This window comes from Temnothorax americanus, unplaced genomic scaffold, assembly GCF_048541705.1.
Source record: "Temnothorax americanus isolate GAGA-0224 unplaced genomic scaffold, ASM4854170v1 Scaffold91, whole genome shotgun sequence".
Classification (NCBI taxonomy): Eukaryota; Metazoa; Arthropoda; class Insecta; order Hymenoptera; family Formicidae; genus Temnothorax; species Temnothorax americanus.
Genome location: NW_027509814.1, coordinates 466,528 through 488,815, shown reverse-complemented (window position 1 = coordinate 488,815; position 22,288 = coordinate 466,528). Strand labels below are relative to the sequence as shown.

Sequence of the window (22,288 nt, the reverse complement as noted above, 5' to 3'; positions counted from 1 at the left end):
AGATCGCCAGAATCGTCAGCGGTAAAGAGGCGTTGAATAATTGAATTTTATCGAGTTGATAATGAGACAGAGCGGAGCGCGTGCGGTCCGTGCGTCATTTCGACCTCTGGTTCTCGGATGCATTATAAAAGAATGAATGCCCTTTATTCGCCGGGGGAACAAGCGGATCATTGAGACCCTCGTATATCCCTGGCACGTCGAAAAGAGCGTCACGCTCCGCGACGAACATCGTCGCCGTCGTCGTCGGAAATGTCGGCTCCCCGGAGTGGTGCCCTTTTCACGCCCCGTTTCCGTCGATGCGCAAAAAACAGCGACGACGCAGCAGACGTTATTGTCTTCGCCGCGCGAGTCTATCGGACGAGCGCGATCGCAAATTACCATATACTCCCGCGCTTCCGGCACGGCACGGCTAATAAGCGCCGACATAATTAGCGTGACACGATGAACGCGACGTGTAAAACGTATAATAGCTGGTCTCCAGGATACTCTAGCCGCGTATTATTGAACACTGCCGTTTAAATAATCTTTTACGAATGTGTCGCGCGCGAGTCATACCGACAGCTTCAACGAAGTTTCTCGCACGAAATTCGAATATTCCGCAAGCGACTTTTTCGGCTATCAATTGCTCGGCTATAGGATCAAACAAAATCTTCCTTTTACTCGAACGGGATGATAACACGAAGGCGCGCCTGTCAACTTGGTCACGTATATACAAGCATTGATTACGCTCGCGGGAAGGTGTGTGCACGTCTATACGTGCACGTGATGTTTGCGAATGATAATGATGCGAATCCATCGATAGCTCGCACGTAACGCCACACCCTTCCACGAAATGAGGCCGCGCGACCTTTGCCATTATCAGAGGGGCTGGCAGGGCGAAATTGATCTAGCGCAAAGAGTCGCTATACTCCAGCCACTCCAGCGGACGAGTGTGATCGTTACTTAGATATATCGACGGTTCCGCCGCGAATTTACGACCGACGTCCTACGGAAACCGTAATTTCTATATCGTTACGAAATAAAATCAATTAACATAGCTCTTGCATCACGATAGCTTATTAAATTCTTTCGATTTATATATCTGCAGACCGTTCGAAAAGAGATCTGGTCGAAATCTGGCCGAGGAGAATGGACGCGCAGCGTCGCCCTGGATTGAAAAACTTGAAGCGAACTTCTTATCTCACGAAGACCGCGCATACGACCCGGCTTTCGGTGGAACGAAGAGGCGATATGTGTATACCGGAGGATAGAAAATCGAAGGCATGCCGCGCGGCAAGGCGCGAAGTGCAGATTTGTCTTGGGACTCGACAGAAGCACGCGGTGACAACACACGGCAGCCGTAACCAACTTACGAAACTTCTGCGACGATTATGTAAGGCGCCCGTCACCGCCGACGCCGTCGTCGCGCAACACACACGTCTTTACCAACTCGCGCGTTATTCCCGAGCGGTCCGCGCGGAATCTAAATCCAACGGCTTCGAGGCTCGCGTGACACGAACTCGCGGTACACCGTCGTCGTCGGCGCCGCGTCGTGTTCGTCACGGACGAAATTCGTGCGTGCACACGCCGGACGGGCTTTTCGACATTCCGCGTGGCGATTCCGCCGGGGAGGAGGCTTTTATCGAACATTTGGGTCAAGTATATCCACGGCGCGGCGCCAGGCCGCACCCCGTAAAACCACACACAAGTTCGCCGGCACAATCGCCTTCCTGTCTCGCTGGTTTTATCCCTTCGGCCGTCTCTCCGCGGCCGGCTAATGAAGAGCAATTGTTGGCATCGGGATCACGTCCGGCCTGATGATTATCGGCTGTGTTATATACTTGGAAGAATGCGCGGAAAAACCGCGTACTGCGCGGAGTTGATCGGAGAGCGAACGGGACACCGACGTCGTTTACGCGCGAGATCGACGCTGTTAAATAAGTGATTTTTAGGAGTGATCCAGTTTCTACGATATATTGTTCGATCGTATATTATTAGATTGTTGCAAGTGAAATGACAGTTTTCGATTTTTTATTTGAAACATTTACCTCTATATTACAAACCTAATACATACTTTCTTAATCAAAAGTCTTCATCTTCGATGCACTTCTTTCAAATCCCTTCTGATAGAAATCTGGAGAATGAGAAGCAATCGCCGTCTCTTTCAAATTTTCTTTCGAAAAGCCGTCTTGATGTTAAAAAAAAATAAAAAATAAAAAACCGCCATTTTATTTACAACAATCTAATAAAAATAATCAGGGCACTGCGAATTGCACTGATATTTGCTCAGTTATAATCTCGAAAATCACGTGCTCGTAACTCTGCATCTCTGCTGGTTTTTCCCGACAGATTGACCGTTTGAAATTCACATTTTCTCGCTTCTCAATGACGAGCGTACTCTGCTGTTGTAAATGAACTTTAATCGCGCGTGTCGAAATCCCGATAAAGCGTGCTTCTGGCACTCGTGAAACATTTCAATTGGCCAACTCGATTACTCGACGAACGGGGGTTGAACACGTGGGGCAACACCGAGCGAGATGCCGCCGTGAACGAAGCCGGATTTAATTCTGCAATGTCTTAAACATCGAACAATTCATCCGTGTAGGTGTGCAGGAAATCGAATTCAGAGCACCGAAGCCCGCGCCGATCGCCACTTGCAAACTCTCGCGACATATCGTGCGCGCTCGATTGAGAAAATAATTGAGGATGCTCAACTCCAAACTGCATTAAGGGGATCCTAAAGCCGTCTGTAATACCGGCTTTTTTTCTTAGCGCTACGCTTTTTTACGTGGCTTTATAGAACGGCAAACGTCTTGTCTAGACGTAAAGTACGCATCAAAATCTAGGTCATGGTGGTCGACGTTATATCGAAAACGAGAAAAAATTAATATTTTTGTTAATTTTTGGTACACGTGACGACAATCGTTGCTTTGTACAAAAATTCCACGATAAATATCCACAAAATTAGACCGGCATGACCTAGGGACAACGTTTAAGAACAATATCGTGCAATTAGATCTAAGATTGAAAGCCTAGAAAAAAAGATTAGTTTAAATAAACTTTTATACGTGCAAAAGCACATTCAGGTTGACATTGCGCGTAGCGAGAGATGGCGCAGCACGCGAAACAAGGACAGATGCCTGCTCTCGTTAGACAAGAACAGATATAGATATATGACATAGAAAACAGGATTAGAAATGTTGACATTACCGACGTCGAGGAAAAAAGTTCAGCCTTCACTTTAGGATCCCCTATCGGGAAATATTCAACGCGCTGCTCTGGAAATTTAAATTTCGCAGAAAACTTGACAAATAAATTCTCCGAGGCAAATTATAATAACGTCACGATTAATTCGTCCGTATTTCCTTACTTATTTGTGTACGCCTGAGACTCTACGAGAAAAGTTAAATAATTAAGGATACTTTATGTAACTTCAAACTGCATTAATCGGGAAATATTCAACGCACTGCTCTCGAAACGTATAGATTTCGCAAATAAATTATCTGAGACAAATTAATAACATCGCAATTAATTCGTCCGCATTTCTTTATTTATTTTTGTACGTCTGACTCTACGAGAAAACTTAAATAATTATAGAGGACTTACTTATGTAACTTCGAACTGCATTAGTCGGGAAATATTCAACGCACTGCTCTCGAAACGTATAGATTTCGCAAATAAATTCTCTGAGACAAATTAATAACATCACGATTAATTCGTCCGCATTTCTTTATTTATTTTTGTACGTCTGGCTCTACGAGAAAAGTTAAATAATTAGAGGACTTACTTATGTAACTTCGAACTGCATTAGTCGGGGAAATATTCAACGCGCCGCTCTGGAAATTTAAATTTCTCAGAAAATTTCGCTAATAAATTCTCCGAGGCAAATTGATAACGTCACGATTAATTCGTCCGTATTCCTTTATTTATTTATGTACGCCCGTGCATACGCCTGACTCTATACGAGAAAAGTTAATTTGCTCGCGACACATTTATTTTCTTTTCGTCAAACCCTTCAATTACCGTTTCCACCCACATTTGCCACGAAGGAAAAAGCGGATATAGATAACCGTGACATCGGCACGAATTCACGGAACATGTCATAACGGCCGCTCCCATTCTTCACGAAAATAAACGTACGAAATTAAGACGTGTAGAATGAAAAGCTGGGGCTGATCACGCAAAGAGGAGAGGCTCCACCCCCGTTGCATGGATATTAAAAACACCCCCGTGGACAGGGTAACAAAGGGGATGCTAATTAATTCAACAGCGCAGCAGTCAGTTAATTGCCACATGAGTGTATATGGGACATTTTAATTAGGGTAGATGAGCGAACTCTCGAGCGAAATTCTGCGCTCTGGGACAATATACGAGATCAAAATCGTATATATTTACGTACAATTAAGATAACGCAATAATCATTCGAATCAGGAAATCAAGCTATACGATAGAGGAGACAAAAAGCGAAATATAATCCAATACCTAGTGTATATGTAGACATTAATTTGCCAAGCGTTTAACGGAAACGCGAAACCAAGTAGATAAAAGTTCTCAAGCTACTCGAGACGGGAAACGCGACACCGAGCGACTCCTGAAAGCATTTCAACGAAGTTTCTAATCTCACGTGACAGTGGAGTTCCACAAATAACGGGAAAACAAAAAAGATCTCGAGCAGATAGCGAATGAAGGGTTAATCTCTCCACAACGAATTTACGATCACGAACGGAAGCGCTCCTTCGTGATTATCTCGAGAACAGAGGATTATCGTTTAATTTTTTTTTTTTAACGACGCGTTGCCAGCCGCGTCTTTATCTCGACTGCGATAAACACAATCCGCTCAGACTTTTCTGCGGGAATTATAATTTCGCGCGCGCGGAAGGCGGCACATGGTCGCAGTCGGCGTTCCGGATTTAACACGGCGGTTATTTTATCGATCATCCGGAGCGTAGTTACTGCCGCAAGGCCGCGGGTTCGGGCTTTCTGAATGGAAGAAACAATGCCGGCGCGATTCCATACGCGTCGTTTATGCACGCGGGTCACGCTACGTCCGCGAAAAGGTATCTACCGATACGTCGCGCTAGGGAAAAAGAAAAAGGGTCCGTGTTTGCACAAGCGAAGCCTAATTCGCGCTCGTCTCCGTTCAAACAAACCTAAAAACTGGTGATGTCCACAGCAAGGAGAAACGCCTGTCTCATCAGTGACTCGTCGCAGATCGCGAATCTGAGACGCTCGTAATAATTGCGAGATATTTGCGATATTCGTCGACCGCGTCGCGTAAACGCTGAGTGCCCATCTACAATAAGCGTTTTAACCCCTAAGCCTTATGTTTTATGCTCTAAACTGTGACGTATTTCTGGCCTCGAGCGTTCCTCGCGCTGCTCCAAGCCCCAAGCTCCGAGCCCGAAGCGAGTTGGCCAACTCCCATCTTTAAAAGCTTAGGGCTTGAAGGCTTAGAACCTATGTAATATCTCTCTAAAACAAAGACTATATAGGGCTTAAAGCACCTATTGTAGATGGGGACTAAAGGCCATTGCACACGTAACAAAGTTTTATAGTCATAATCGTAAGGCCGTAAGAAAATAGACCACGCACGCTCGATTATTCTTCGAGCTCAAGGAGAATACGCGACTGTGCGTGGTCTATTTTCTTACGGCCTTACGCGTATGACTAAAACTTTGTTACGTGCAACGGCCTTAATTTCTCACGTGTCAGGAGAATCGAGTGGTTGACTTGGATGCCCGATATTTCGGTGGGAGGTTGTTCGATATGCTTACTCGCGAACGGCGTAAATAGCATCCTCGATGGCATCAATATCGCGTGGAATTTAAGCGCGCCTCGTGCTGCGCTCCCACAAAGACGGTGCCACTTGGCCGGGTCAGGGAGATCGATGCATTATGCAACAAGTAGGTAGCCGCAGTTGCCGCTGGCAGTTGCGCTTTGGAAAGTCGCGCGGAAATTCCATGAATGTCCCGGCGCGGTGCGAAACTGCCGGCGGGACACACTCGCGATAGAGATATCTCTTCTCCTCAGTTCCGACGCCCTTGTTCGCGACAATGTGCGACAATGTCGAACGGTGCCTGATAAATTTATCGGCAAATTTATCGCTCGAGGTTTTCGCGAGACAATTCAATCGTCGATCGCGAGATCTAACCGTTGCAAATGCTTGCGCGGTCGCGCGAGGAAGCGTCCCAGCGGCTATTTTCAATCGTTCGGTCGTTCATAAGATAATCGAGGAGAATCGGAGATCAACTTTCCAATGTCGAATCCATTTCACTTCAACGCAGATCAACTTTAACCTGCGGTTTAACTTGCTTTTTACCTTCATTTAGTTCTAAGAATTGGAAAAAAATAAAAAGTTAAACCGAGATTAAAGTTAATCCTACATTGGTGGAAACGGACGCAAGGATGGCTTTGACCAAACTCCCCGATTAATTAATTTACTTATTTATTTATTTATTTATTACGGGATTTATTATTAAGTAACGTCCATAGTATTTTGTAGATACAATTATAAATTCTAGTCGTGCTATTTCATATACGAAGCAAGCAGTTTAAAATTATACCGCAAGCATTCCGTCGGTTAAATTAATCGCCGCGCCTAATTGTAAGTTAATTGGACTTCGATCGAAGTCGCCCCCTATCATCACCGAGAATTACCGAGTGCATTTTGCCAAATTGGGCTAATTCTTACTGTCTTGCGCTTCTTGCCGCGTACGGGATTTTATTCCCGAGTTAACGTTAACCGTGGGAGAAAATTATCTTAAAAAATTCTTAAAAAGTTTGATTTCTTAAAAATTCTCGAAGGGGTCGAGTTGAAAACCTCTCCAACGTTCACCTGGCAATGGACGCGCGGTAGTTTGGGGACACCGTGTATACAATCAGCTGACGCGCGTTAACGTGTTTGCTATGTGTACGTACGAGTTATTAAAAGTGCCGGAAGAGGAAGCGAAGAAACGCGTTTCTCGTAACGAAGGCTCGCTCTCAGTACCATATACAAATTGCGCATAACACGAGATCTACTCGTGATGCTTTTGGACACGTATAATATCCCGTTTCTACCAATGAGAGTATCTAGATTAACTTTGATCTTGTGGCTCATCTTTCTCTAATGTTAATAACTAGAAAAAGATGAAAAGTAAATTGAAGTTAATCTACATTGGTAGAAAGAGATATAAGTCGTTTTATATCCATTTCTATATCAACTTTATTTCTATATAACTTTAATCTCGGTTTGACTTACTTTTTAGATTTTTGTACATTGTTAAATTCACATGGTGTCAAGTTATATTTTTAATTACTCTTGCGCTCAGTTTCACACAAGTGTCGGTTAATTTTTAACCTTAGATTAACTCACTCTTTGTCTCCTTCTAACGTCCCTCTTTTAGAAAGAGACGAAGAGTGAGTTAAATCTAAGTAAGGTTAAAAGTTAACCGACACTTTTGTGAAACTGTGCCTTATAGGTATAGATCACTATACTGCTCCTACTCAATATATCGTTAATTTTATAACTAAAACAATGTTAATTTAACTAAATCTAATGCAGTCAAAATAATACTGTTTTTGTTATTTAATTCGAAGTATCGGTTTAAATTTCGTCTTTTATTAATATTTAACAGTGTAGTTCCACGAATTAAAAAAAAAAAATGAAAAGTGAGTTAATTTGTAGAAATAGTCATTATACAGCGTCGCGAGAAATGTCAAGGATAATCTGATAAATATTTAGCGGGACGAGTATTTATATTATTTGTTGGCTCACACGTGCTCATCCGCAGCGGGCAAATAAAAAAGAAAAAAACGACATGATCCTGTTAACGGGATCCCTCATCACAATGCCCGGAAAATAACTGTTATCCAAATAAAAACCGCAACCTCAAGTTTTACGATCTAAAAGTTATGTTTAAGGAACGTCCTCGTTTTTACCTCGCAAAAGGGACAGGAAATCGCCTTCGCTCGCGTCAAGGCCGCCGTCGCTGATTCAGGACAACTTCGATCGAACGCGCGATTATTATTCGACCGGCAGAACTGCCCGTGACATTTCGATATAATCCGTCACGATCACCGATCGCTAATCTCTCTTTTCACGTGTCGGGGACAGAAAAAAAAAAATTAACAATCCCGCCCCGCGACGAAACGGGGCGAGCGTCGCTCGGCGAGTTAATCGGAGTTAAGTAGGAGTTTAGTCGGAGTTTTAAGTCATCCTTTCGGCTCTCCCTCGGTAGACCGCCCTTCGCCCTTCGCCCTGCGCTTGACATCTCCCGCGTTCTAACCTCAAACGCGATGCAACGCGACACACGCATGCTATGGGGAAGAGAGAGTGAGACAGAGAGAAAGAGAGAGAGAGAGAGAGAGAGAGAGAGAGAGAGAGAGAGAGACAGGACGAAGAAAACAAAACACTCAACACTCAACTCACCCGTGCCGCCCGTCGTGTGAGGTCGCGTATCGGTATCCGCATTTTCCTATGCCGTCGCACGCGTGCCGCCAGACGCTCGTCGGCATCTCACCGCCGTCGGGACTGTCGGGAGATAAATCCACGCGTAACTCCGGGGAAGGAAGCGTGGCTCGTCGTCGCCGTCGCCGCCGTTGCCGTTGTCACGCTCGCACGCGCGCCGCACGCGAGCGCGAGCGTGGGCGCGCGGGCCGCAGCCTCGCGGCCGCATGGGGAGGAACGCGAGAAACGCCGCGTCCGATACTCGCGATTGACAGCGGGCGACGGACCGGACCGGGAGATTGACGTCAACGAAGACGACGAACGAATACTCCGACGAATGGACGCTTCTCCGGTTCCTCTCGCGCCCTTTTCTCTCTCTCTCTCTCTCTCTCTCTCTCCTCTCGTTCGAATCTCGCCGCGGTGACAGTCGGTGACACACGACGCCTCCGACGCGGTCGCGTGATTCGCGGCCAACTGCCTGGAGTGCCTGGCGGGCGAACTCGCGCGGGAGTCGCGAGTCGCGAGACTCGCGAGTCGCGCGAGTTTGCGTCTCTGCGAGCCGAGTGCCGCTCGTCGTAATAGGCGTTGTCGACGATGGCCCGACGTAGACTCTGTGACGACTGTCCTAAGTTTAGTCCCGCGGACTAGATACCGCGGCGTAAAGACGCCCGTAAAGACCGCGGCGCGCGATGCCGCGCGCGAGGGACACGAGCATTTATTATTAAACTCCTCGCGGATGCCATAGGCGGGAAACGCATCGTCGATGATATGCATTGCCCTGAATTGCCTCCCGCCTCCCGCTTCCCGCTCGCGCGCACCAGCTGGCAGCAGCTGTCGATCGATCGCATCGCGGGAGCGCGGGAATCGCGCGTGCTCCTCAGTTGAACACCGAGCCACACCGAGCATCAGTACTGCAGTTACATATCTGATAATTTCCTCTTACACGTTATAATTTCTCGCCCAACAATGTAAATGCAACTTGTATAATGCATACACGGAGAATTTTTTGTTATATTTTACCCTTATATTCACTACAAACTTAGGACAACACACACGGCAACCAAGAAAATTTTAAAATATAACAAAAGACATTTCACACAAACAACGTGAAATAAAAATTACCAAGCAGATTGATAAATTTTGAAAAATTATTAAAATTTCCTAGATTTTAGTAAAATTAATCAAACATATTTTATATTTTAATGTAATAGATATCAATATTTTTTATTGTGGTAGATATTAATCAGAATAGCTCGCACCTCGCACACATAAAATTCTTGGTGGTACGTGTTGTCCCACAACACTACCATGATTTCAGGGTTTAAAAGAAAATTATCTCCGTGTAGCTACGTTATATTGAGTAGAATTGAGTGAGAAGATGTAATGTAACTGGATCGATGCTTGGTGCTTATTGGGTCATCTTGTAACTCCATCTGCACCCAGCGACACTTTCTGCCTAAAATAAGATAGATATTTAATAATTATGTGTTAAAATATTCTGAAAATCTTCATCCAATTATATTTCTAAAAGTATCTGATAAATTTTACATAGATTTTTCAGAATTTCTCATAATTCTAACTAAAATATGAGAAATTCTTAGAAAACTTCTGAGAAAATATTTCCGAAACAAAAACTCGCACGTATATAAACATTTTTTAAACCCCTCTCTCTTTTCTTTCATTTTTCATTCCTGCCAAAGCCTTCTTGATATTTTTAATTGGTCCCAAACTATTAGTCAATAAAGAATTAATAATTCTATCTACTTTAACAAAGTTGCGCAAGTTTATACTTTTGACGAGCTAATTGCCGATTGACTTTGTAATCGGCGTTTGATCAAATAAATATAGTCACCCTCTATAGAGCGTCGAGGGAGATTTAAAAATGGCCGCAGTGTCGGCGCGTTAGGAAAACGCAACTGATCAACGTCGTCCGGGATACCGCCAGGATACAAGCCGACGTGTCTCTCGATATATCGCAACGAGTCACGTCGATGCACGGACGTTTCTATTTATAACATATTCCCGATTCTTTCGGCATCGTCTGCCAAGTATTTTGACTTGACGTAAGACCAAGCCGGACGTATACGTGATTTCGCGTCATCGAGGTAAAGAACACGCCGTGTGGGGATCGCGTCGCCGAGGGTTCTTCGACTCCTCTCGCTCGCCTCCCGCGAGAACGTCTCGCGTCCGTTCTCGTCCGGTTTCCCCCGAGGAAGTCCAGGAGTCGACGCGCGGACGGTGTCAGCTGTGCGGTGAGGTTAAGTCTCGTATAGTCTCGCGGTCATAGTCCCGCGCTCTCGGGAGAGAGAACGCCTCGCGCGAGGGGAACGACGATGTCGCCCGGTATCAACGGCGGCGGCGGCGGCGGCAGCGGTGGAAACAGCGGCGGAAGCAGCGGCGGAGGCGGAGCCCCCCGCAACACGGGCACCCTGCCGAAGAGCAATCGCAGAAACGACAGGAACCGGGAGCGATCCGCGGCTAATCGGCAGCTCGCGAACCGCCCGGCTTATTACGGCTATCCGCACTTTAATAACTTGGTAAAAATCCATCAGGAGCTCTTTGCTCCTCGCAGGAGTTTGTTTTCCTTGTTTTGTTCAGGTAGACCAAGGTAGACTGAGAGATGCACGTGCGGTCCACGCGCATCGAGAGAGAATGAGACAAAGTATTGTATTTTATGTGTATGTTATTTTAGTTAATTATTTTTGCTGGTTGAAGGAAGGATATTGTTATTAATATTGTGGGTTGTTTGAGCTTTATTTCGTGCAATTTGTAATTTTGGATCTTATTCGTTGTACGGGTGTCACTGCCAATTGTAGTTAGCTTCAGCGGTCTTGATCTTGACGTATATTGTTGAAGTCACGGTTCTAGTTTTGTTTCGCATATAATTCATTACGTTGCAATGGTTCCATACGGTTGTCCACGTGAGGTCCATCCTACAGCGTTCGATGCTTGCAGGGCAAAAGGAGGTTTGTTATTTTACAGTTTCACAATGCGAGTAAGGTCCACCTCATATCGCCCAGTGCCTGCGCCGTAAAACGAAGTCTATTATTGTACGTACGGTTTACGGTGGAAAGTTGGAAACCCATGTGGAACTGTATAATAATAGACCTCGTTTCACCCTGCGAGCATCGGGCAGCGTGGGATGGATCTCGCGTCGCGTAGAAAGTTTGGAATTTATGTGGAATTATTTTACATTAAAAATAATCGCTGTAGAGCTTTCAAGGCAGAAAACAATTGCAAGTGGTCTCTCTCTCTATATAATGAATAAGACCCATAATTTTTAATACGCGCTAAACATTTTATTTAATTTATTTATAAGTTATCGAGCATATATATATATATATATATATATATATATATATATACATTTAGTTGTCGATGAGTTATATATGAATGAGTAACGATGAGAGGATAATTGTGATGGAGAGATCGAAAAAAAGGAAATGATTATAAATAAGTTGAATTCTAAGTTGAATGATATTTAGTGGGAGAAGACGCCCGAAGCCTACTCCGATAGAGATACGCTATTAAGCCGCTCTCAGCAGTGTCGAATTCGGTCTATTAATAGGCCGTAGAGTGGTGGGGCGTTTCTCACTCTAAGAATACATATCCACGGAGGTGAATCCGCAGTAGAGCTCTGCGAGCATTTCTTCCAACACACCCACAAGCCCATTTCCGCTCTACGTCCGCAATACTTTAACGCTCAAAACGTTTATATATTAGTGTCAGCTGGACTGGCAAGTAGCGAGTGAATGCGAGCGTGAACCAAGAGTACCGAGGGAAGCGAAGAACAGCAACGCGAGATCAGCTTCCTCTCAACTGCTTTCTTCATACTTTGCTACGTACCAAGACTTACCTGATTTTGGTGAGCGTATATATATATTTAATTCTACCTCTTGTGTCGTGTACTCAGTCGTAATTTGTAATTTTACTTGTCGCAGCATCGCACAACTCGGCGAGACAGTGCAATTACAGTACAGAAGACTACACCCCTTGGCTAAAAATGGTACCATTTTCTGATCCCAGAACTCAGTCACCGTCGCGATTACAGGGAACGAAGCCCTCCAATGTGAATAAGATGGTACTATCCTGTATTTACCGCATCTAAATATTTCTATTTTAAATTGTAGTTTTTTTCTGTCATTTTAATTTTATTATAATTATATAATTTTTTAAAAATTTGTAATTCTATTTTTTTTTTCAAGCCCGATAGAAACCAAGTAGAAAGTCGTTTAAATCAGATCAGAGACTACATCAGAGTCACTGCAACAATGATAGACTCTCTTAGTCAATCCTCTGATCCTGTGAGTATCATTTATGCACAATAGTACCGCAAATATTTTATATTTTATGTAGAAGATTGTGTTTAAATTACTTTTTATTTGTATATTACAATAAATGTATTTTATAGCGCGCACAAGCTCAGAGCGAAAAGTTAAGTAGAATGGTGGACGATCTTCACGACAGTGAGACCAAGCTCTCCAAATTGTTGGAGCAGTATCATAATCATGGAATTTCTGACGAGGTTATTAGTCTTTAACGTTATATCGAAACACACACACACACACACGCACACATATTGATTTTGTGAAATTGAATATCTTATAATTATAATATTTTGTGCATACGCATATGTAGAACGGCGAAAATGGAGAAATAGATGAATGCGGCGATGCTAACAGAGAGATCCAATTACGGAGGAATATGGAAGAATATCAGAACAAACTCGCGCAGTTGCAAGAGCAGCAAGCCAACTTGGCGGACATGCAGATGTGCGTCAGAGAAAGATTGAACAAGGCGCGTCAGGCGCAGCAAATGCTTCTGCAACAGGAGAATCAGAATACGCCCAATTCCGCTACGTGGGAAGACAACCGCGCATCCCTGCCGAGTCCTTCTAATGTCGAGCAACTTGAATCGGAAACTGCGGCATTGCGAGGCAAATTGGTGCAACTACAGACAAAGAAGAAACAAATGGATCATCTTGTAGCGGAATTACAAGCCATAGAGACGTCCGATAGAGGCAGTTGTGTTAGTTTTTATTTTTATTTTATATGATACAAGTTCACTTAGATAACACGTACTTCACAAATATGAAACTTATATTTTTATATACTTTATTGTATACATACGTCACATCCAATTTTGTCCTTTCTTGACTACAACTAACTGTACTCCCTTCTAAGAAAATACTGATGTCTGTCGCTTGATATTCTTCGTTATTTACTAACAGTTCTGTGCGATATACCAGTGTGTACGAACGTTTTATGACCGCTGAAGACATTCTTAGTTAACTTATCGTTTTATCGAACTTTTCGAATCTTATCCCTATTTTGATACGGAACCATTACGCAAATTTCATATTTGTGAGATTTTCTTATTTGTGATTTGTAAATTATATTTATCATTCGTTGTTATCGCATTTGTATTAATTGTCCAGAGCTCGGAAGGTTCAAGAAACACAATGAAGGATAAAGCCGCGGAATTGGAGACGATGAAAGCGCAGCTTGCACATATAAAGGCTCTAATGGAAGACAGTACGAAAATTCGCGATTCTATCGACTCTTCTTCCGAACCCGAGCAGGATATCGAGGCGCACGATGAAAATGGAACAGATGGGATTACCGAGGATATGGCAAACGTCCCGTTTGAGAGAAGCAATGATGTCAATCAAAAACTTCGATGTTTCGAGTCTAACATTTCAGATATACGGGTAATCTCGACAATCTCACAATAATATAATTTTAATATGATGTACACTACAGCACTTTGCTCATTTTCTAGGCGCTGACGTCAGAGCTTAAAGAACAATCGGCCTTGCTACAAACTACGCGAGCCGAATTGCAACAACGTTTGAAACAACCATTGTCTGCAACTGCTCACCCTGCTTCTTCGAACTGCTCGTTCTCTCGTCCACCTCCAGCGCTTGTACCTCTAAGCGCAAACGAAAAGAAGCAGAGTTGTAATGCCAGTACGGAGAGTCAATCTAAACAAGCGAAAAGAAGTCAACTCGAAGATCTTATAAGAAAGGTTTACAAACTTTATATTTTTTTTATGTAATTCTTATGTAATCACGCATTTATTACATACATATATCTTTCGAATAAATAGGAACCAACACAGCCTTCCAATATGAATCGGGATATTCAGGCGTTAGATCAAAACAGTCAAAGGAGCTCCGGTTCGCAAGCTAGTCATACCAGCACACCTGCAAATATCTGGCCATCTTCTGCCGCTGCAGGTAATTATTATTATTATGTACTATGACAATGATGATATCAAGCACTCTTTATCTTGCATATTTTGCATAGGTGCAGGAGGTTCTAACGAGCAGAGCGTAGACGGTGTATCTACGTCAGAAAATTTATTAGATATCGGTCCACCCGCTGCTATCGAGAATGGCGGAGTTGTTGGAAATTTATGGGCCTGCCCTGTACCACCTCCATCTATTAATCAAGGACAAACTGGTAAAGTGTCATCTCGAAGATACACTTAAATCATTTTTAAAAAGAGGGAGAAGTTAACGTGTTTCTTTTGTCGCAGCCACGGTCGAGTATTATCGGCAATTATTATTGGGTTCGCAAGCCCATCAGTTGCAAATGATGGGTACGACGATGCAACAGTGCTGTCAGCTTCTGTGGTCGCAGCAACGCGAATTGCAATCCATGCGCGCTGCCATTGCCGATCTGCAGCTGCGATCACAAAATCAGGCTCCGCAACGCGCCAACAATGCTGAAAATTCGGAGGAACATTCTAATCTGAGCCGTAGCGTCCACAATCTCGGCGACACGTTGGACGCGACCTTACCTCCCAGTTCATCCTTACCGAATCTCGTGTCGCTACCTAATTCCTCAGTGGCATTATCACATACTCCGATAGTTAGCTCTAACTCGCAGCAGCAACAGCAGCAACAATTGAACAATCAAGTTCCTCCTGGTAATAGAGCGAACAACTACTGGGACAATTTTCGAAGGTAAAAAGATTGACTCATAAGTTGACGAATATGTGTCTCGTTAGTTTTGATTTATTAATGAGTTAATTTCAATATTTGTGCATTGTAAAACGGTAGACTTGTGAAAAAGGCAGATATTTTATTGCGTATATCTACTCTTTCATAATTAAATTTTTACCTGACTATAGAGATTTTTTCTAAAAATATACTTGTTATTAAATTCGATTTCAAGTGTGATTACTGTAATAGAGGAAGACAGATAAATATGGAATATTAATAAAATTGTTATTAAAATTATTATTAAAATAAAATTCTTATTAAAATTATTATTAAAATAAAATTTATTAATAATCACTGATTTTGATAATTACGCAATAGTGACAATAGGCGAACATTAGAAGATCTGTAATTACTATTCCATATTTTTTCTACTCCATATTTGTCCATGATATTTCATAGTTGCCAGATTGATCGCATCCATTTTCCATTTTTCTGTAAATCTAATGTATCGCATTTCATTTAGTAATAAACATCACAATCTACCTTTGCAACATTTTCTGTCTTATACTTCTTACTCTCTTATCATTACCCTTTTTAAAGAGACTGTATTAAGCACGTATAGTCTATATTATAAGTTCAATTACCTAATCCGGTGGTTACAAACGAAAATAAATAAGGAAAACGATTGTTGGTAGGTAATACATAGGTATGTAAATGATTTTGGATTGAGATTTGGATAGTATCATCAATGTAAATCTTTCGATCACTAATATTAATGCATGTAATGACAATGATTGTGTTAACATTGACATTTTTTCTTGCGATTCATATATATATATATATATATATATATATATATATATATAATTATAATTGCAGTTTTAAGTTCTTTTTTAAAATTTTATAATAAACCTTTTGATTAACGATTGGTAATTGACCTTAATATGAGATCTGCGAATTTTTGCCTAAACACAAAAATATATACGCCACACATTTGTCTTAATATTATGTATATATTTTTAATTTTTCAGTTATTCTCGACAGAATCTGCTCTCAGGAAATGTGAAGACAATGACTGATCTTCCGACGGCTATAGCAAATTCGGCGTGTTCCGCAAACACGACTAATACAAGCGGAAGCAGCGTTAACAGTTCGTTAATGTATGCAATATAAAGTTAATTACATTGACAATTAGAGTATATATACTTTTTATGTAATATCTTTTATTTGCTTCTAGAAAAGATAAGCGGAATCGAGAACAGGGGTCTGACAACTTACCTCTACCATTAATCGGCGCGGAAACGCAATATTCATTGAACCTACAATTGCCAAATTTACAATTGTCAAATTTACAACAACAGGATAGAGAAAATGCTACTATCCGCAGTAATATCATAGCAAATGAGGTGTCTCAACAAGTCGATAATCTTTGGGAGGAAGCTCACAGTTCTTTCCGATTACCGTCTGCGATGAACGATGATAATCTTTTTAATAATTCAAGGTTTGAATCCTTTTTGAGATTTCTCAAATGCAATTATTATGTAGTTTTTATACGTATTCATATATAAAAATATGTTCTCGATTTTACAATAAACAGTTTAGAAATGAAGGAGGCAATCAGTTCGCTCATCGCAGTGAACAGGAGGCGACCCGATTACTTAATAATTATTTTGAGAGAGATTAAGGCCATTAGCGAGGATCACAGATTACGACCTCATTTGTTAAGATCGTTACGTGCATTACAGGACAAACAAACATTAAATAATCCATTGGTTAGTATATGATCTGCAGAGTACAGTATGTATCTTTATAAATCATTCCGAATAATATTAAATTAGCTATCAACTAACATTTGTTGCAGAACGAAGCACCTGACTTAACTCCAAGCGAAAGTTGTCAGTCTAGCGATGAAGACTCGGATATCGGTGCGACCTTTACTTTGGAAAATCATGCGTCCATGATGGAACTGGTTGCAACGTCTCATGTAGACACTGCCTCTTCTCCAGCTTCGTCTCAAGTACCATTAATAGAACATTTGGAAATAACGGTAAATAATAATATCAACAAAGTAGAAAAGCTCGAATATAATATATTACAGAGAAATATTTCTCTAAATTATAATTTCTAATATTGTTAGGGAGCATTTTCACTTGACTCTGCGAGTGCTGTCCCTTCCGCTTCTAATGCTAAACCCGGTTATAACGAGGACTTAGCGGAAGCCGATCAATCGAGACCTGAAGCTTCGGGAAATCAAAAAGTATATCTTTTTTTCTCTCTCAAATTTGTTTCAAAACTAATTGTAAGTGGCAAAGTAAATATTAAATATGTTATATGCTATTCCAGCTTCCTATTAGCAATATGGATAACGAAGAAGGGCAAGAAGAAGCAGCGTCTTATCCGATTACTGCAGAGGCAGCTACTCCTGATCTTGAAAGTCTAGCTGCCAAAACTGAAGACGAAAGAGCGGAGGATACCGGACTTGACAATTTTTTCAGATTGCATTGATTAGATTGATCGATTGTGTGATACGATACTATTTACAGCTATTCTAAGCGCAATATTAAAAAGAAAGTAGACACGTACAGTAATCTTTGATAAGGTATTTACTTACTACTGCTTCCGTTTACATAAATATTGACTAATAAGTGAAGTCTGATATGAATAGCAAATAAAAATATTATAAGTGTACATTATATAAACACGTATTACACCAATTTATGCAATGAATACATATATACAATCCTCAAGGAGATATGAAATCGACTAGCGTAAAAAATGCGAACTATGTAGATATTGGTACGTGGATAAAAATCTTATAAGGTTTAATTATTTACGTCTTATGTATCATTTATAATTATATTTAAACAATGATTATTTATAAGGAAAATATGCCTGTTTTACAATTGAGCCATTAAATTGCGGTATTACATAATGAGCGTTTTGCGTTTTGAATAAGCAACCGAACAATAATCTATGATAAATTTTTACCTAAGTAGGACAGGATTATGCCACTGGCCACTGTTGATGAAGCAACTTAACGGGAAGTAACTTAATCTTAAATGCGTTAAACGCCTGCCGCAATTATCAAGAAAGTTTACGAAATCATCAACATCAAAGTTGCTTCATATTTGAAATATAATTAGCATTCGAGCAATTCATCGAAACATTGGCCGCGTTCAGCAGACACAACTGTTGAGTTCGTCTTATCAACACTCTGCGTTGATTAATTGGTTCTAAAAGTAAGAACCAATCACGTTCGACTGCTACTCAGCGGCTTGGTCTGCTGAACGCGCCCAGTAAGTTGTTCTAGCAATTTTACTAATCAATTTTATTCATATAATATTTTTTGTGTATTTTTTTTTTTTTTTATCTATAGACCATATTTCCAATAAGAATGAATAATGTATACATAGTTCTTTTGCACATTTGACAACATTTGAATTACGGATTCGTAATAACAAGATTTTAGCCAAAGTATCGAATGAATCTTATTCAATTTAGGATATTATTTTTAATCAGTAAGCTAATCTGTAGTACGCTAAAGAGCCCGATTTTGCATTTTTTATAAGAATTATAAAATTTATTTTCTCTTAAAAATTTATAAGAAATAAAATACGGAGTGCAGTTTATAACGTGCACTTAGTGCATAAAGTGCACCTGTCGGAAACGTCACCCGGGTACACACACGCACACGGGTATACTCCCTTCTCCCTTCTTCTTCTAAGATAGAAAGAGAAAGGAGTATACTCGTTCGTGTGCACTCGCGTGACGTTTCCGAACGCAGCCAATAAAGATGCGGCTTGATTCGCCTAGCTCGTTCTCCACAATCTCCATTCTCCATCCGCGCGCAATCCCGAAACCCGAAACCCGACGCACGACGCACGACTCCATTTTGAGCTTACTCGTGCGCGAAGCAGGTATTTTTTCCGGGATCCGATTATTGGAAGTTGTATCGCCCTCGGAAATGCTCACGAGGTATATCGGGAGGCTGCACCCGCTTAAGGCGGACGTCGTCAAGTGCGGTGCGCACAAATGCACGTCAATTTTAGATACGGCGTCGAGCGAGGCGATTGGGAAGCCTGCCAAAGTACAGGTTAGAGCGTGCTTCTATTACGCGGACTCTCTCTTTTGTCGCGTCGCGGACCAACGCGAAGGCTCGAGGGACGTCCGAAGGGTGTCCGGGAAGATCACGCTGTCTTCCAAACAGCTGTCGGCCGTCACTTTCGAACGTCCGTGGCGCTTGGAACGATATTGCATAATTAATAGAGACGGAAAGTTTGGACGTTGTTCCATGACTGTCCCATGATTATCTTATGCTTGTCCATAATTTAGAGTTCGGTTGCGTTTGAAATTAACGTTGACTCGGCGTCGTTTTCCGTCTCGCCGTCGCGTCTACGGCTTACAATTGAATCCACCGGCTTAAACTTGTTCGCTCACTCACAGACATGTATTGATCTCCATACCTAGGGCTGGGTACGCGCGCTGCGGAAAATGAAGGACAACGTCTTCGTCGACATATCCGACGGATCAACGTGCGAAATGTTGCAAGTTGTTATGCCGAAGGCGGTCAAGCCCGACGAGCTGCGTTACGGCAGTAGCGTCAGAGTGAATGGAGAGCTGACCTCCGCACCTAACGGCAAAATGGAGCTGCGCGCGACCGAGGTACGCGTGATCGGCGCGTGCAACGTATCCGAGGATGGATATCCCTTCGCGCCGAGAAAGAAATACGATCCGGACTATATCAGGCAGTATTTGCACCTAAGGCCGAGAACGCGTGGCTTCTCTAGCTTGCTGAGACTGCGCGATCTCGCCAGCGCGGTAATTGGCGATTATCTGAGAGATAGGGGCTTTGTAAGCGTGCACACGCCGATGTTGACGTCCAACGATTGCGAGGGCGCGGGCGAGGTGTTTGTCGTCAGGCCGCAGTCTAAAGAGGTCGTAGAAAGTATGAGGAAAGAGGGTCAAACCGAGGACGAGATTTACTTCGACACCGCTGCCTTCCTCACTGTCTCCGGACAATTGCATCTGGAGGCGGTAGCAAGGTGATCTTTGATTGCGTATTGTCGGCGACACGTATCTCGCTGCACACATGTATCTTTTTTGCAGTCGTCGCTAAAATCATGGGATGCGAATGTATTGTTAGAACTTTTTCAGAGCCCTCACAAAAGTGTACACTTTCGGACCTACGTTCAGGGCAGAAAATTCAAAGTCCAGATTGCATTTATCAGAGTTTTACATGTTAGAGGCAGAGCTAGCGTTTCTCACGTCTATCGAGGATTTGATGGAGGAAGTTGAGCTTTTAGTGAAGCGAGTTACCGAGCGAATGATTGAGAAGGGCGCCTCGGATCTGCGTGCGATCGGTGCCCCAGACCCGCAATGGTTGAACAAAACATTTGCATGTTTAACGTACGAAGACGCGCTTAACGTGTTAAATGATAATGCGAGTCAATTGCAACGACCCGTCAAGTATGGAGAGGCATTCACGAAAGAGCACGAACTGTTTTTAGTGCGGCATAATGACGGGGTGCCAGTGTTCGTTGTTAACTGGCCGAAAGAAATTAAGCCATTTTACATGAAAGAATGCGCGGACGATGCATCAAAGGTGAGCCAGCAAAAAAATAATGCTCAATTTTTAAGAATATATGTTTCCTACAATGATATAAGTATATTGGAGTGTCCACTGGGTCGGCCGGCGCGAGCCGAGAGAGAGAGAGAGAGAGAGAGAGAGAGAGAGAGAGAGAGAGAGAGAGAGAGAGGTAAATAGTTGGGCTAGCTGTCTTTGTACACAACTTGTATGACAAAGACAACTGCAGGATACGCGCAAGCGACTTGTACAGAGAAAAACAGAGATCCTAACTCGTCGGGTGCATTTGTTTACGTAGGACTACATGCAGAAACATCACCCAAGTGCTAAAAATCTTACAGCATAAGTTACGTGTACTATAGATTTTTAACACTCGGGTGATGTTTCTGCACGCAGCCCTGCGTAGACGAATGCACCCGTCTATTTATCTCCGGATTAGGCCTGTTCGTTTTATGCTCATTTCTCCCAATGCAGATTGACTTTAATCTCAGTTTAACTTACTTTTTATCTTCTAATTCTTAGAAGTAGAAAGAGCTGAAAGGAAGTTAAAATAAGATTAAAATTAATCTGCATTGGTAGAAATGGACATTAGCTGAACTTTTTGCACAGTTCATCTTTTCTCTTTTTCTCTCCAACGTGAAAAGAAAAAGAGGAAAGATAAACCGTGCAAAAAGTTTCAGCTAAAACGAAGAGGCCTATTGTTTTCCGTCCACGAGCGTAACATGGCAGTGGACACTCCAATATATTTATATCTCACAGTGGTTTTCTATATACGTATCTTATATATGTTCTTTTGAAAGGTAGCAGCACTGGACCTGCTGGTGCCAGGTGTGGGAGAATTAGTAGGAGGCAGTATGCGTGAGGATGATTACGAGAAATTAGAGCTGAAACTACCTCCCACGGGGAATCTCTCGTGGTATTTAGATTTACGTAAATATGGGAATGTACCAACAGGTGGCTATGGAATGGGTTTTGACAGGTTCTTGCAATGCGTCTTGGGGATCGGCAATATCAAGGACACCGTGCCTTTCCCCAGATGGCCGCACAATTGCAATTTATGAATAAAGTTTTCAGGGTTGTTGTATCATTTAATCTCTCCCCCCTAACAAAAAGAAATGCATATTGATGCAACAGATTAACCCATCTCCCCAATGGAAAAACAATGTCGCATATAATTTATATAAGAAATCTTTTCATAAATTATTGGAATGTGCATTTAGGTTTCTTGGGATGGATACGATTGCAACCTGATCCAATAACTTTCTAAATTTTTTCGGGATAAAGTTTCAATGAGTTATACAAGGGTTCCATTTTGAATGCAGTTTATTGAATATTGAGACATACAACG

General features: G+C 42.3%; 3 protein-coding genes across 4 annotated transcripts in view; 2 read left to right on the top strand and 1 right to left on the bottom strand.

Annotated features, from left to right (window-relative positions):
• Atp8a (ATPase phospholipid transporting 8A1) overlaps positions 1-8,797 on the bottom strand; it is a 29,034-nt gene extending 20,237 nt beyond the window's left edge. Inside the window, exon 1 of the mRNA XM_077425924.1 lies at positions 8,390-8,797. Within this exon, the coding sequence (XP_077282050.1) occupies positions 8,390-8,431 (42 nt within the window). The 5' untranslated portion in view covers positions 8,432-8,797. The remainder of the gene's footprint in view (positions 1-8,389) is intronic.
• A 1,495-nt stretch (positions 8,798-10,292) lies between these two features.
• Cmb (combover) lies at positions 10,293-18,286 on the top strand. Of its 2 annotated transcripts, none has more exons than XM_077425932.1 (17): positions 10,293-10,944; positions 12,131-12,272; positions 12,349-12,488; positions 12,613-12,711; positions 12,819-12,932; positions 13,046-13,435; positions 13,845-14,117; positions 14,189-14,434; positions 14,516-14,645; positions 14,716-14,871; positions 14,948-15,377; positions 16,388-16,516; positions 16,594-16,857; positions 16,954-17,128; positions 17,218-17,403; positions 17,494-17,613; positions 17,700-18,286. In XM_077425932.1, exons 1-17 carry the CDS (start codon positions 10,741-10,743, stop codon positions 17,859-17,861), a joined length of 3,360 nt encoding a protein of 1,119 aa, XP_077282058.1. In that variant the 5' UTR covers positions 10,293-10,740; the 3' UTR covers positions 17,862-18,286. The 2 variants fall into 2 exon arrangements, with proteins under 2 accessions (XP_077282058.1, XP_077282059.1); XM_077425933.1 differs by lacking the exon at positions 10,293-10,944 and adding an exon at positions 10,958-11,373.
• Positions 18,287-19,188: 902 nt separating this feature from the next.
• On the top strand, positions 19,189-22,278 carry Asnrs-m (asparagine--tRNA ligase, mitochondrial). Its single transcript, XM_077425813.1, has 4 exons — positions 19,189-19,449; positions 19,824-20,398; positions 20,511-20,958; positions 21,741-22,278. The coding sequence occupies exons 1-4, from the start codon at positions 19,321-19,323 to the stop codon at positions 21,999-22,001; spliced, it is 1,413 nt and encodes a 470-aa protein (XP_077281939.1). The 5' UTR covers positions 19,189-19,320; the 3' UTR covers positions 22,002-22,278.
• Positions 22,279-22,288: the final 10 nt, after the last annotated feature.